This window comes from Acanthochromis polyacanthus, chromosome 4 (genome assembly GCF_021347895.1).
Source record: "Acanthochromis polyacanthus isolate Apoly-LR-REF ecotype Palm Island chromosome 4, KAUST_Apoly_ChrSc, whole genome shotgun sequence".
Classification (NCBI taxonomy): domain Eukaryota; kingdom Metazoa; phylum Chordata; class Actinopteri; family Pomacentridae; genus Acanthochromis; species Acanthochromis polyacanthus.
The window spans coordinates 38,229,027-38,244,880 of NC_067116.1; the positions used below are offsets into that span (position 1 = coordinate 38,229,027).

Here is a 15,854-nt window from a genome sequence, read left to right on the forward strand (position 1 = left end):
CTTTAACCTTTGCAACAACCTGCATAAACAACATCCTACAACTGTGTGTTGCATCTGTGTGATTGTCTCTTACAATGAGGTATTGTTAGGAATTCAAATTTTTAAGATTCTGAAGGATGCTTTTCACCTCAGACATATCCTGCATCATTTCAAAATTTATTTTGCCAGATCACAAGTGGCCTGAAACATTAGAACTCTGAGACCTTGAAGGGAATGTCATAGTGAGACTGCTGCTGAAAGCCAAATGCTTGAGACATGAATCATTGTGGCAAACAAGTGATTGTTCATTTTTTTAGCCATTTGAAACTAAAGAAGTACAAGGTGAAACACTGTTTCCTTTCCCGAGGTCATAATATTCTTCTCCTTTGCATGTGGCCTTTCTGCACCATAACAACATACATCTGTAGCTGTACTTTCTCACGCAAACAATATGTCAGTATACTGTATTGTTTTGTTTTTTTTACAAGGTTAAACAGTTATTTGGGAATATTTGTTGCATGTCTTTTTCCTAACAGAGCACCTACACTATCAACTATCTTCTATGTTACAGGTGAAAATGTTTCCTCCTCAGTATTTCTTCATGCTTTCTCCAGTTTATTGCTCTGTCTTTCCTAATTTCTTTTTGAACTATTATTCTAAACAGCTTTGGAGTCAGAGCTAGGTCAGTAAACAGGAGGTGTGACACTGATATACAGCTGCTATTAGGGTAAGACTAAGCTGTTGTTGTCATGCTGCTCAAATAATGAATCATAATGAAAAAAGGCATGCCAGCTTTGGCAAAAACAAAACAAAACAAAAATCGAAGTTATTCTGGCTTGACGCCTGAGAAATGATCAGATTTCTGCAATGAAGTGGCTTCGACGCTCGATGTAAGTTAGAACAGTACATTATCATGATCAAAGTCCAGAAATGTAAAGAGGCTCATTCGAGTGTTATTGTTTAGTCGAAACTAACAGAAATCAAAAAGTGCATTTCTAATAGCACAGCGGTTTTTAGGGGTGAAATGAGCCGTGTTCCATTTTCAAAATCATAAATAAACGGACACGCAGCGCATGTCCTCACACAGACCTGTAAAGTCCAGGCATAAATGCACCCACACAAACACGCTTATCCCCCTTGTGTCTGATCACAGCTGTCAGCAATCATCAGATAAGAAGCGCTCATCTGTTTTCTCCATTGAAAAATCTCCTTTAATGACAAACACAGACTGTCTGACTCTTCTTCCACCTCGAGGCAGTTCACTCCAAAGATACACACTCTATTGTTCTCACTTTCATCCTCTTTATCCACCTCCTGTCTGTCCACTCTGTATCCAAATACCTCCAAATACCTGTCTTTTCTTCTCCCCTCTGACTGCCAAATACTCAGAATACCAGTGTCCTTTCCCATCTGGTGGGACCAATCTAGTCCGAGGCTTCCTGTGTAAAAGTGAACTCTGGGGAATTGAACACTGAGAAGCTTGGCCTCAATAAGAGAAGTATCCACAGAGCAGGTATTCTTACTTTGCACAAACAGATGATAGTAGATGTGTTTCATTAATCGTAAAATTCTTTGCAAAATCCCCACATTGCAAAAGAAAATGAATACATATTGACTAAAGGAGGAGTCAAGGATGTGGTCTGATTCATATCTTAAGTAGAGAAATTAAAGATAGGAAAGGCACACTGAATGTCCCGCTTATCTAACCGCAGTTTAACACACCAATCTTGAGTTTGCTTGTTTTCATCTCTTCAGAGGACTTTACGCTTGTTCTAACAACAACCGTAACCACCAGCTAACGCCTAACTTTAACCTAACCTTCCACGACTTCATGCTAAGTCTTCATACTGAAAGTTCCGGATATAAGTTCCGGGAACTTGCTTAATGCACTGGGACTGTGTAAATAGAACTACGTTATACAACAGAAGTGAGTGCAATACCATTAAAATTCAAAATTACTAAAAACTGTATCACCTCTCAATAACTGCATTACTTCTAAGGCGACAAATAGAATATTTATTATTAACAACAATGGAAAACAAACACTTTAGAAAGACTTTATTGAAAATACAGTCCCTAAAGTAGAAACTAAATGCAAAAAGGTGAATACACTTGTGATCACTGACACACAAGTTAGTAAACCTGTGATTCCTGACACTAAATTCAGTACATTTGTGATTTCCAGTTAGATTAACTGAATTAAATATGGTTATAAAATGGCCTGTGAACATCAGAATTTGCTCGGTTTTTTGACCTATGCACTGTATCCATCTGCATGTCTGCATCATGGCTCCACAAAAGAATTGCCAAAGGAACTAAAAGAGTTTTGACAAAGATGGAAAAGGATGCAGGATGATTGGTGAGCCATCAAAACTCAGCAGAAACACAGTTGTAGCAGTAATCAGAAGATAAAGAACGAGTGATAGTATCTCTTATCGGAATAGCAGTGCTCCTAAAATGACACCAAGAGCAGTGCACTCCTTGTACAATCTAGCTCTAAAAAAAGAGATGTGTGTCAATGCGTCAGATTTGGTAGAAGGTAAATTTGTTCAGATGGCTCAGATTGGGTCCAGCTTTGGTGCAAACCTGGCCAGGACTGCCATAGTGAATGCATAGTCCTGCAGAGCGTTGGGAATGTGACGTTATGGGGCCGCCTAAGTGCAAAAGGTTTTATGCAACATGAACGTCTGTGGATATACCAAAATACTGGCTGCCAGGATAACTTCCAGTCTGCAGAAGTTTGGCTGAAAAGAAACATTCCAGCACGATAACGATCCAAAGCAAACTGCCAAAATCACACAAGTTTCTGACTTGAACCCAATAGAACACATTTGGGGCATTTTTTAAGAGAAATGTGGTGCAGCACAACTCATCCAGTAAAGTGCAGCCAAATAAAAATGTCTGAAGAATGGTTGATCATCTCTTGGGAAGTTTGTGCAACAACGGTATTCTTAATGCTGAGTAGGACTAAATCTGTCATCAGAAATAAAAGGTGGACAGATAATCCATGAGCCAAGACCCATCATTTTGGTACCGTTCGAGGCGGCCAATTCTTTTTGGTATTTTTAACTTGCTGTAAGTCTCTAGTTTGCATTTTGCTATGATAGCCCTTGCAGACTCAGAGCTTAATATATGTTATCGCTTGTTGAATGGACCTGCCCCATGATGAAAGGCTTGAGCTCTGAGTCGAAAGTTCAATGCGACAGGATGGAATTCGATAGGACTTTCCCTCAATACAAAAAGAAAAACGAAACGCCACACGCTTCACATCATCATCTGTATAATAACTTTACAGCACAGAACAATACTATAACAAACTTGAGACTGTCAAAGATTTCGTTGCTATGGTAACAAGACTTTCTGTAACCTCTATAGGATGAACAGTAGAGTAGCGAAATTTTGACACACAGAACTCAAAGTTAAATTCTACTGAAATTAAAAACCAAGACTAACCATAACGTGTGATTGCTGGTCGGTGTGATACAGCAGACTATAATTTTCAGCTAATCATACAAAAAAGTATTTAAATAGTATCAAAACAGCCACAATTGTGATTTTGCACCAAAAAGTTAAAAATTTAACCTAATTGTAACAGTCTGCTACCAGAATTGATCACATGCCAAAAACACTGTTGCAAAGATTGTTTCCGTTACTGAATTGAACTTTCAAATGCTTTTGCAGTTTTAATTTCAGTTCCATTTTTTTTAATCAATTCCGTCTCAGGAGTTGTGCTTTTCCCAAAGGTAATTTTAATAAGATTATTATTAATAAGATGAAGTACCTGAATAATAAAAGATCTGACTCTTAGTAATGAAAGGTGTACTGACTTCACTGCGGGGCCTGTATATTTGTTACAGTAGATTTAAATTCTGTCTATACGTAAGTTCGTAAGATACAAGTAGAATTTTTAATGAGATATTGCACCACTTGCTGTATACTGTATGTCTCCACAACTATGTGAGTTCCAATAGTGAATAACACACACACACACACACACACACACACACACACACACACACACACACACACACACACACACACACACACACACACACACACACACACACACACACACACACACACACACACACACACACACACACACACACACACACACACGTGTGTGTCTTGCTATCATTGTGGGGACATACCATTGACTCCCATTCATATCTAACCCCTAACCCTTACCCTAACCCTAACCAAACCCTAACCCTAACCAAAACAATGGCTAACCCTAAAGAAACGTTTTTGCGCTTTTACTTTTTTCAATAACAACAACATGGCCAAGAAAACACTGTTTAAACTTGTGGGGACCAAAATGAGGTCCCCACAAGTGACATAATTTTCGGTTTTCCTACAGTTGTGGGGACATTTGGTCCCCACAGTATAGCAAAAACATGGGCACACACACACACACACACACAGACCCCCCCCCCCCCCCCAACCAACACACACACAGAGAGAGACCAAATTAGAAGTGGCTTTGGAAAAATGAGGCAAAAGGACATGAGATTCACTTTAGACCTTTCCTTCCACCTGCAGAGCAGAGCAGGCAAGGTGAGACGTCAAGCCTCACAGGACAAGCTAAAAATCAAAGAGGCTACCTGTCACCGTGTTCCTCTGTGAACACGACCTTATTATGTGGATAATGACTTTTCCAATTCTGTCCTAAAAAAAAAACTATAGAAAAGAGAGAAAGAAAATCTGCTCATGAGCCATCACAAAAATAGAGATGGGTCCTGAACTCAGCGGGCTATAACGGTGGATACCATGACCCAGTGTGACATTGTCAGACCAAACCAGTCCACATCTGGCACTTCGATCATTTCTCTCAGCCACACCGGGGTTAACAGGAATGTCTAAATATCAGCTTACCATTCCTATTAATTACATCTGACCCTTTCTTTGCCCTCCATGAAAAGGGCTGATGTATTAGTCTTATGTTGCCTACATACAGACCTCTTTTGCACCACAGTGAAAGCCTATACAGCGCCCTTTCATAGGTCTGTTTTTGTTTCCACACTGTTTGACCGACATGGTCCTCTTTCAGAGGTGCTCTCTGTGGTCTGAACACTGGATCTGTGTGCTCAGACAGACGGACTGATGAGGAGACACTGAGCTAAAAAGGTATTCTGCACATACTTGAGTGTACGCATACATCTCAATGTGCAAAAGACAGAGGGGCAGTTGTCACCCTGTGTTACATCTCTTGGTACCCTCAGGCTCCTCATGTCTCAGTCAGTATTACGTACTGTAAAAGAGATTCTGTCTGTCTGTGTCTTTGTTGATGAGGAATAAAAACTAAGGCAACCGTTTGAATTTAATAAGTGCGTTCTCAAAACTTGGTTATGGCATAGCAACTGGAACTAGACAGGCCTATTAAGCTTTTCCTGTATATTATTGGTGTGCATGGAACTGCATAGTTGTTGTACAAGGGTACTTCAGAAAGTACCTGGAAACAAGGAATATAACTCCCATTTTGGGGCATAACAGTATACTATAAAGCCTTATATCACCGTCCACAGTAACTCAAATGTTTGCCTTAATTTCTTTGCAAGTAAAGGGAAGATCTGAGGTGGCATGCTGTTGCTCCAGGACAATGTGCCTGTCCAAACAGCAGAGGAGACAGAAGCAGCCAAACGTGGTTATGAACTGCTGGATTTGACACCGTCTGATTTCTATCTGCTTCCCAAACTGAAATCCCACTGTGATGGCCATTTTCTAAATGATGATGATGATGTGCATGCTGTTGAGGAATATCTGGAGGCACAAGATGTGACCTTCTATGGTGAAGCTTGAACATAGTGGACCAAGCGCACTCAAGTTAAAAATGTTGAAAAGCAATGCAAAAACAGTCTTTCTCCTGTCATGTTTTCTGGTAAATCCAAGAACTTTCTGAAGCACACTGGTAAGTGCACTGAAGTATAAGAAACGCAGGGTGCTGGAAACCTTAGCATGTTTGGCTGATGCTTGATGGCAAAATTAGAATTTAGTAAAAGCTTACTCAGATAAAACTGCATTCTAAATAGTACTGTAGGATGTAATATACTGACAGTCAATAGAAACTTTGAGGTAGAAATGTACACAGAATTCTACTTGTAGGGGGGGTTGTAATTATTCATTGTGGGTTTACTGATGATCTAATGCCCTGGTAGTTGAGATAATGATGAGTTGTCATTTTGTCATGATTCATTGCACATGGGTTGGTCACTTTGCAAAAGTGAACCAAATACACACCAAGCAATACTCAGTGAGCATCTGCACAATTTGAGAATGGGTTTGAAGGCCTATATAAAGGCCCAAAAAAGGCCACCATTGTTAGTCCAGTGAACAGCATCATGCCGCGTCTATCACATGAACAACGTCTCCGGGCACTGGGTATGGTGGAGGCTGGTTTGAGCTACAGTGATGTAGCCAGGCGTATGGGCTGTTCCCAACCCACAATCAGAAGCCTGGTCCAAAGCATGCGCCGACGGATTGCTGCCTGCATCGAAGCAAATGGAGGCCATACTCGGTATTGACTGTTGTGACTTTGTCGTTTTCTTTTGTGAAATTCTTTATTTTGAAATCATTCTTGAAACTTCAGATTTTGGTTTCTGTATGCCAATATGCTAAACAAATGATTCATATGAAGAAAATCCAGTTTCGGGCTTCAAAATAAAAATTATGTTGAAAAATATGGTCTCAAAGTTTCTATTGACTGTCAGTGTACTTGCATACATACTTAAGTTTTGCATACAGTTTTGCTGTTAGTCGCATTTGTTATTGGAAGGCACTTTGGCTCAATGTCTGTTGCCTTATATGTTCTACATAAATATCTTGACTGGTGTTCTTTGTTTACAGGCAAAGCACACCCATCCACTATCTATACACCGTGTAATCCTTATTAAGAGACAAACAAGCGTGCTCACATTTACACCTGTGGACAGAATCATCAATTAACCTCAGCATGTTTTTGGTATGTGGGAGGAAGTAGGAAAACCCAGAGAAAACACATGCATGCAGAGGGAGAACATGCAAACTCCACGCAGAAAGATCCCAGGCCGGGATGCGAACTGGGATCTTCTAGCTGTGAGGCGACAGTACTGACCACCTGGGAAGCTGGCAAGGAACATCCATCCATCCATTCTCTATACGCTGCTCAATCCTCACTAGGGTCGCGGGGGTTGCTGCAGTCTATCCCAGCTGACTCGGGCAAAGGCAGGGGACACCCTGGACAGGTCACCAGTCTGTCGCAGACGAACAATCACACTCGCATTCACACCTACGGGCAATTTAGAATAGTCAATTAACCTCAGCATATTTTTGGACTGTGGGAGGAAGCCGGAGTGCCCGGAGAAAACCCACGCATGCACAGGGAGAACATGCAAATTCCATGCAGAAAGATCCCGGGCTCAGGCCGGGACTCGAACCAGGGATCTTCTTGCTGCAAGGCAAAGTGCTAACCAGTACACCACTGTGGAGCCCCTGGCAAGGAACATCTCTTGTTAAATTACATTAAGGTTCATGAATTTCAAGTAAACTCAACTTTCAACTGTTTGCTTTTAATTTTTTCACAATTTAAATGTTCACTCAACTTAAATGAATTTATTAAAAATAGTTTAAGCTCTCCAGAGTGTTGTCCACTTTCTAATTTGAAACAGAGAAACATGTAAACCTGCTGCTCTTCTTTGATAGTTGTGTAGTTGGCAGGTGTAGTTGTAAGTTCGGGCTCATTTTGGCAGTGCGACTTAACATCTGTTGATTAAACATTTAAGTGTACTGAACTTATTCTATTCGGCTTAATTAGCATAAGTTGGTTGGTTTAACATTTTCAGATCTTTCAAACTAGTTATTTCACTTAAAGACCCTTGCCTACACCCTTTTGGTTGTATAAAGATTTAATGTATGGTTTTGTTTCTTGTTTTTTTTTCTAGATTCCTTAAAGAACCAAATAAATTTCTTTCATTCATTCATTCATTCATTCATTCATTGAAGACTCAGGTGTGTTTCAGGTTTTAAGTTGAACCACATTAAGATGATTTATCGTGATGCGTCACATCAGAGGTGTAATGTAAAAGAAAATAGTTCTGTCTTTTATGCAATACTGGGAATACAAATAGTAAAACATAAATCTAACCTTATATTACGAGGACAGCTCTACATGAGAATACATGAATAATGCTGTTCTTACATAGATCATGACTGGTGAGGAGGATATTTTGCCAGCAACACACAGCTGTAGCTTCAGTTTTTTGTAAGTAGCCGACAGGTGCACATTTACGACCCCCTTTGCAGGGTTCTCAATTTAAATCAAATCACTTGATGCTTTAAAAAGTCAGCTGGAGACAACTTTTCATCTCACGGATCAATCGCTAGCTTTATTAGCCAGCATCCATCATTCTGTCTGGAAATCAGGAGCTCACTTTTGTTAATCTCTGTCTGGAATTAAGACTCAAATTACAAACAGTTTCATATGGTGAAGACAGTTCTGTTATCAGTAAAACGCATGTGTAAGAATGGAAACAGTGAATGGTCACTTATCTTGTAGATGGGCATCAGGAGGAAAAACATCTGCAATACTTTGACTCTACAAGCTTTGTTAAAGAACTTGTGAGAAGACTAAAAGAGGAATGGCGCATATTTTAGTAATCACGAGTGTTTTTATACCATTTCCACACTTTTGACAGCTTCTCTTCAACGGCTTGATGAATAGCATAACTTAAGACGTGGAAGCTTTCATACTGGTATCACTTTTCTTGCAAAAAAAAAAGAAAAAAAGTGGCCTAACTGTTTTGTTGGAATTCCCATCTTCTCATTATACTGGTTTAAATCTGATACATCTAAATATGAATCCCATGTCCAAAGCGGATAGACAGCATATGTTTTTTGGATTGAAATGGTTTGAGCAGAACAGAAAAACACCCATAGAGCTGATATAATTTATGACGTTCAAGGCTCAGTCAGATGCTTTTCTCCTTTCTCTCTCCTTTTCCCCTGAGCCATGTTACTTGAGTAGAGGCTTGATTTTAGCGAGAAGTCACCTGTGTGCGTGCTTTTTTTAGGTAATTACATGCAGTCAACAATAACATCTAGTCTCCCAATTCACACTTTGCCTGTTCAGGTCAGAGTTATGACTGGGAGACTTCCAAAACCTAATTCCCAGCTGTGTTATATGAACAAAACTGCAGACAAGGATCTGCCCCTGATGTAGAATTTTAGTAAGAAGCCGTGGCCTTATAGTGGAAGAACCAGATTATGTGCTGGAGATGTAATGCCTGAGAATTAGAGCACATTCTTCACAGAAAGCTGTCAAACAAGCAGAAGCAAGACAAATCAACATCAGATCATAGAGGTTTGACTCATAAGATCTAATATCCTGAAGCTTTGGTCAGTGCGGTGGGACCGACGGTCAGATGAGAAGCCAGAGTTTGCATCAGAGAAATGCTAGTCTGTGCTGGGAAAGTGGACTTTTTCTTTTTTTATAAATTCCTTTTTCTATATCTAATGTGTCCAGCACACACACAAACACATGGTTTCCTTTCAATGGCTGTACACATAAAAGTGTTTTGATTGCAGTGGGGGTTGAAGAAAGACGGAAAACACATTTTTCGGTGTTTCCCAACATCATGTGTGTGCGCATGATTTATGAATATTTACACCAAATTGACATGTTTATACCTCTCTTTTACCATATCGACTCATGCCAGTTAAGTCACTACAGCTTACTGTGCACATTCTAATACAAAGTGGGCGATTATGAGCTTTTTGTGGTATTTTCATGAGCAAAAATATGTTTTGTATGAATCTCCACTGTAATGTCACAGCATTGTACAGTTACATCAAGATTAAATAAAAGTGGAGAATAAATTCAGTCAGGTAAAAACACATTCAGTGACGGTATATCACCTCAGTCACTTAAATTCTACGTACTGTTTCCAGTTTACTGTATGTTTTTATTGTGCAATACCTGTCAAAGTGTATTCAAACAGCATGTGTCTAAATTGAGAGAAATCAGTGACAGCTTAAGTGCTTTGCAGAAATCATGGGTGCATCCAAGAATGCTTCCTATTCTCTCCCGTCTTGCAGAATCTCTCCAGGCATCAACAGTCAGATCTGTATATCTGTGCAACATTACTCCTCCATCTGTAAACACACTGCTGAGAAAACTGAAAAACTCACCTCAGACTTTTCCGAGACTTTTTCACTTTCATACCGACAATCAACTCATTCTATTCTTTGATTAACCATCAAGTTATATATTAATTGTGTACTTAAATAGGATAGAATATGAGTTGTTTCATAGCTTACTCGCACAACAATCTAAAAGATCTGCTTCAAATAAAGCCCCTCTGAGTTTCTGCATGAGTGGAAAAAAGTAGTTATACATCCAACATCTCTTTTTCTAGAGCAAGAAGATTTTCATTGTTGATTTCACAATATGAGTAACCTCATGTGTACGTGCATCACTTGTTCTGTTGTTTCCTTTTCTGTGGAAGTTGAATGAGTGTCAGTATCAAGATCAAACATGCAACATCAACATAGTCTGCCGCAGCCCCGATACTGAAATTTTCAACAGAGCTGTTCAGTTAGTATGCGTTATTTCCTTACTTACATCTCTAGAATTGACAGCAGTCTAGCATTTAGTGTTTGGAAAAGGCTCTAAACTGTTTCAATTCTGTACCTTAATTTTGAGATTTGATTCACTGTTACCAAGCTTTTTAAAAAAGAGCATCATTTTGATTCAGAGCATTAATCCTACCAAAAAAAAAAACATTATTCTTGTTCATCAAAGTGCCAGTAGGATATGCTATCAGATCTTTATTTTCACTGTGAAAGTCAGAAGAAAAGGCGGTTTAGCAGCATCAATAAAACAACACAAAGGCATTAAAAATATGCTAATATGCTGCTGTGAAATAGGAAAATCATGTACTATGTTTTGTCAGAAGAAAAAGCAAAACCATTACAAGACGTCCTTTCTTACTTGAGAAACTGATCGACAATGTAGGATTGTATTGTGATGCAATTAATGTAAGTACCTAAAATGAATAAACTATCTTGCTTTTTAAATGACTCAACTCTGTCCAGCTTTGGCTGCCATTACAACACAGATAAAAGTGCAGAAGTGGAGGACCAATTGTCCACTCTTTTGTGATATGTGACTTGCAGCACGTTTCACACAGAAACTTCATTTGATCTTCTTTTGCTTCTTATCTTCAACAACTTTTAGGAAAATCATCTCAATAGTGTTTGCTTAATCTTACTGACAGACGACCAAATAAATGAACAGGGCGCGCATCACATGCGTTCTATCGCACTGAGAGTGTCAAAAAAACAGATCAAATCTCGTTTTGTGTAAGTAGATTATTATCATCCTGTGAGGTCAGCGATGCATGAGCTACACTGAAACCAAGCATGTGTTTGGGAACAGGATTAGTTGCATCTTCCCACCGTAGAGGCTAAGCTATAGACTTAAAACTAAATTCTTTTCTTGCGGACAGGCGCTTCTGTTTGGTCCTCGTAGCGTTGGGCCAAAAGTCACTAAGCAAACCAGAATCCTGCTACAAAGTCCACACAAGCAACGAATGCACGTCTGCATGAGCACTCTAAATATAGTATACAGCTGTGTGGAAAAATTGTGCTCATTGAACTTGAATAACCTAAAAATGAAAAAGTAGAGATAAGCTCAGCAAGAACATCTCTTGAGTTAACTTCACAGCCACAGACATGAGTCAGCTACTATCAGGATGACTGTTGGATGCAATCGGTGTCACCTCAGCTCGGCTCTCAGACTGTAAACTGCTGCTCCCATATGTGATTTCAGTTAAACCCACAGCTTGATCTATTGTAACTGTTCTAGGAATGTCTGTTTCTCTGTCTGTTGGTTTTTATTGTTGTCATTTTCCTTTCTTCTTAATAAACATGTAATTTGCACTTTGATTGATGGCGGCTATTGCATTCCCTCTTTCCTCGTTGCTGTGTCCGATGGCTAAACCAGCCCGTCCTCTGAGCCCCGTGGTCCTCATAAAAGTGACGGGCTAACGGTAAAGGCCCTGTTCTACCAGGCAAGTTCCTCTCTGCATTTCCTCCTGTAATTCCCATTACTGCCCTGGACTCCAGAGCTCACATCCCACAAACCCCGTTGACTCATTTCCCTCCCATCCTCCCCTAATTTTCCCTTTAATGCCTTCTCTGACACATTAAAAACTCTACTGTGCACCATTCAAAACAATTACAGTAAAGTTTAGGACATACTTGAGTCTGAGAAGGTGATGCAAAAAAATTAAAGCTATAGCCACCACTGTTTTTAGCATTGCAAATATTTAGAATTTTATTGTTGCATTCACGTGTTTAATCCCCAGTCAGAGCAAAAAAATCCACATTCCCATTTCATCTATCACTGCTAGCTAAAATACAGCCGTATATTCAGTGCAGCAGTCGCCTCACAAGTGTGTTTTCCTGTGTATTTGCCAAAATGAAACAAATGTGTCTGTAGAAGCCACAAGCTATAAACAGACATTATGAATTGCATTTGATTTATGTCGCACATACATTTTTTTAAATAAAGAAATTATTCAAGTTTGGCTTCCAGGCTTAAAAGAAAAAGACTTAACTGTTCTTTTTTTGGCTATAATGCTGGTTTAGAAAAAATGCAGTCGTTTTTTTTTCTCCCACAGAATCCTAACGACTTCTTCATTCCTCTGGTAGCTCAGGGGTTTCATTTCACTTTGAGTTCCACGAACCACACTTTCAAACAAATCCTATTTTTATGCACTGTCTTATGACGTGATAACATCGGACTAATGTTACCTTTGGGGCCGTGTGACAGACTCAGAGGCTCCTCGGAGAAAGCCGTGGCTTTAAACATAAAATATCAATAGAGATCTTCGTAGCGGTGAGTGATGCCACAGAGACATCGGTGGAGATATTATGACCAATTATATCACATCTCACTACACTCCTCTGATTTATGCTCGATCTTTGCACCCCGTGTGCAATTACAAGCTGACCTGTGGCCTTGAGAGGTGGTTTTTCATGTGATGTAAATTTATGGAAATGGAAATTCAGGTCAACTTATTTGTGATACAAAGAGTGTTCAGGGAAAAGCATCAGAAAAGTCATGACTTAACTTGAAACATGAGCCAAGCACAGTAACAAATGTGCTTTTTTCACAATTTATCAGTCATACCATGGTTTTACTTTCATCCCAGCTAAGATATAAACTAAGTTAAACGACTTACACCTATTTATTCACTCAATTAAACATTTTTGCCCCATAAAGATCTACATTTGGTGAGACTTTAGGGGTGATAAAGATGCTCTCCCTGTGAATGAGATGCAAAGCCACATCATTTGCATATGCAAACTACACAAACACTTCCTTCTACCGTACCTCAAGTACAAGGAAGCATTTAAAGACTGAAGCCATCAGCCACTGCTCTTCAGTAGCTCAGCTGGACTCTGATCTCACCATGTTCATCAACTGCAAGCTGGTCATGCTGATACTTGTGCTGACTCTCAGCAGTCAAGGTAAGTCAAGTGGTTTTTTTAGGGCGCTACATATGCACTTTCAGAAAGCAGGTCATTATTGAAAATGCTTTACACTACAGTACGTGTATGAGAAGCTGCATTCTTCATATAGAGATGGATATGTTTTTTTCTCCTCTTTTGCCAGCATATGCAGGAAAAATCTTTGGAGGCCACGTGGTTGTGCCACACAGCCGTCCATACATGGCGCTGTTGGAGAGGACCATGTCAGACGGTAAAACAAAATACTGTGGAGGATTTCTTCTGAGCGAGGATTTTGTGATGACTGCAGCCCATTGCCAAGCCAAGTAATAATAATAATAATAATACATTTTATTTGTAATGCACTTTTCTTTTAGGCAACATCTCACAGTGCAAGTCAGTTGAAGTTACCAAATATTCTGGGTCCCCAAATAGACTTTCTCATTTCAACTACAACTTAAAGTCATTCACTGGGACTTCGATTTAAAATTCATGAATCACTGACATGTATTTGGTGACTAAGCGCCATGGTTTTTCATGCGTGTGACACATTTAATCTACTAATATTTCTGGCACATTTTTGTATTTCATTTTGTCATTTCAGGTCTTACACAGTCATATTAGGAGCTCACAATATGAAAAAGAATGAAAAAAGACAGAAAATAACTGTGGAACAAACATTTCCACATAAAGATTACGATGAAAAGAGATACATCAATGACATCATGCTTCTTAAGGTAAGAATATATAGAGAAAATATTGTCTGTTTATGCTTTTTTCAAATTTGTTTCACATTGCAACTAATAAATCAGATATCTTAATCTATAGTAGGCCTGGGATATTGCAGATATATTATAACAAAGCATGAAATGTGTTAGACAAGAGGCAAATGTGCACAGAAGAAATGCCTGTTTCACGTATATGTTATTATGTTCTTCCTTCTTCCTCAAGCTGAGCTCCAAAGCAAATTTCAGTGAGACTGTGAAACCCATCGCTCTCCCACCCAGCAATTATGGCTCCCTTCCAAAATCATGTAGCATCTCAGGCTGGGGAAGAACAAACAGGAGCAATCAATATTTGTCATCCATACTCATGGAAGTCAGTGTGGAACTGATTAACGATGATAAATGCACTGAAGGAAACATGTACTGCTCTAAAGGAGAAAAAGGACCGGGGGAGGTACGTGACATGTGCAAACAAACTTTGCTCATTAATGATAATTGCTTCACTGTCGATCTAAATCCCACACTGTGTATTTCAGGGAGACTCTGGTGGTCCACTGGTCTGTGAAGACAATAAGGCCTATGGGGTTGTGTCCTCCACCTTCAGGCCACATTCTGGTGGCGTTGAAGTGCATAGGTACGCTAAGATTCCTGATTACAGAGCCTGGATCGTATCAACAGTTAAAAATGCTCTGATGAAGGACTGATGCATGTGACACTTGGATTTTACTGTTTGCATTACAGAAATAATAATAATTTGCTAATATCCAGTTCTTCCATATTAATAACGTGGCAGATCAGAAGTTTTGGCTTGCTTGCTTTAGACAGAAATGATCAAATGACATTTAACTTTGACGCTTATAAATCACACAAACACAATTTTTTTTTCTAAATATGTGAATTTAATTTAGCTACTGCATGATGTTTCTTTCTTGTACAAATCCTTTCGTTGCAACTGCAGGGGTTACAATTCGGCAACTATTTTTTTAACAATAAATTTCAAATTACTGAAAATTTTTTAGAATAAATCCACAAACATTTTCTTTGAGGCTGTACTTTCACATGTGATGCACAAGTTACATGTGCTTTAGAAAGTAAGAAGTTGTAATACCCGCTTACATTAGACACTGCATGCATTTATGCTTTAAAATGAAATGCATTCAATATATTATTGCTTTGTGCATTATTTTTTGATTGAATCTGATCTGTATTGTACCTTACTTTTTAAAGAATAAACTTTGTATTCTCTCTGCAAGTGGTTGTAGTCCTCTTCTTGGGCCTGACATAAGGCAACAGAAAAGACAACACTGCCTCCTTGTGAGCAAAGTGAACTGATGCATCTTGAAGAATGTTAGTAATTATTTTGATTTATGAGCTTTCAATCTAATAAAGCTAATGGATAGCATGTGCCATCATTTTTCACTTACACAAGTGCATTTGTTTCTAAGTTTTGGCATTGTTTGGGCATTAAAAAAAGGCATTTTTCATTTATTACCACTAAGAAATTAGCTACATTTATTTTAGTTAATTTTAACTAGAGTCAAATGTCCTTTATAGCGTTGAATACAGCAGTGATATAAAGAAATGTGCTACAGTACAGGAACTGCATATTTTATGGACAATACGTCTTAAAGCACAACTAAAAAACATGCTACAGCAAGTTGA

At 39.0% G+C, this 15,854-nt stretch overlaps 1 protein-coding gene across 1 annotated transcript; it reads left to right on the forward strand.

Annotated features, from left to right (window-relative positions):
- The first annotated feature begins 13,395 nt into the window (after positions 1-13,395).
- Positions 13,396-15,438, forward strand: LOC110949144 (granzyme E-like). The gene is made up of 5 exons (XM_022191028.2): positions 13,396-13,488; positions 13,634-13,793; positions 14,072-14,204; positions 14,419-14,646; positions 14,729-15,438. The coding sequence occupies exons 1-5, from the start codon at positions 13,431-13,433 to the stop codon at positions 14,894-14,896; spliced, it is 747 nt and encodes a 248-aa protein (XP_022046720.1). The 5' UTR covers positions 13,396-13,430; the 3' UTR covers positions 14,897-15,438.
- The last annotated feature ends 416 nt before the right edge of the window (positions 15,439-15,854 follow it).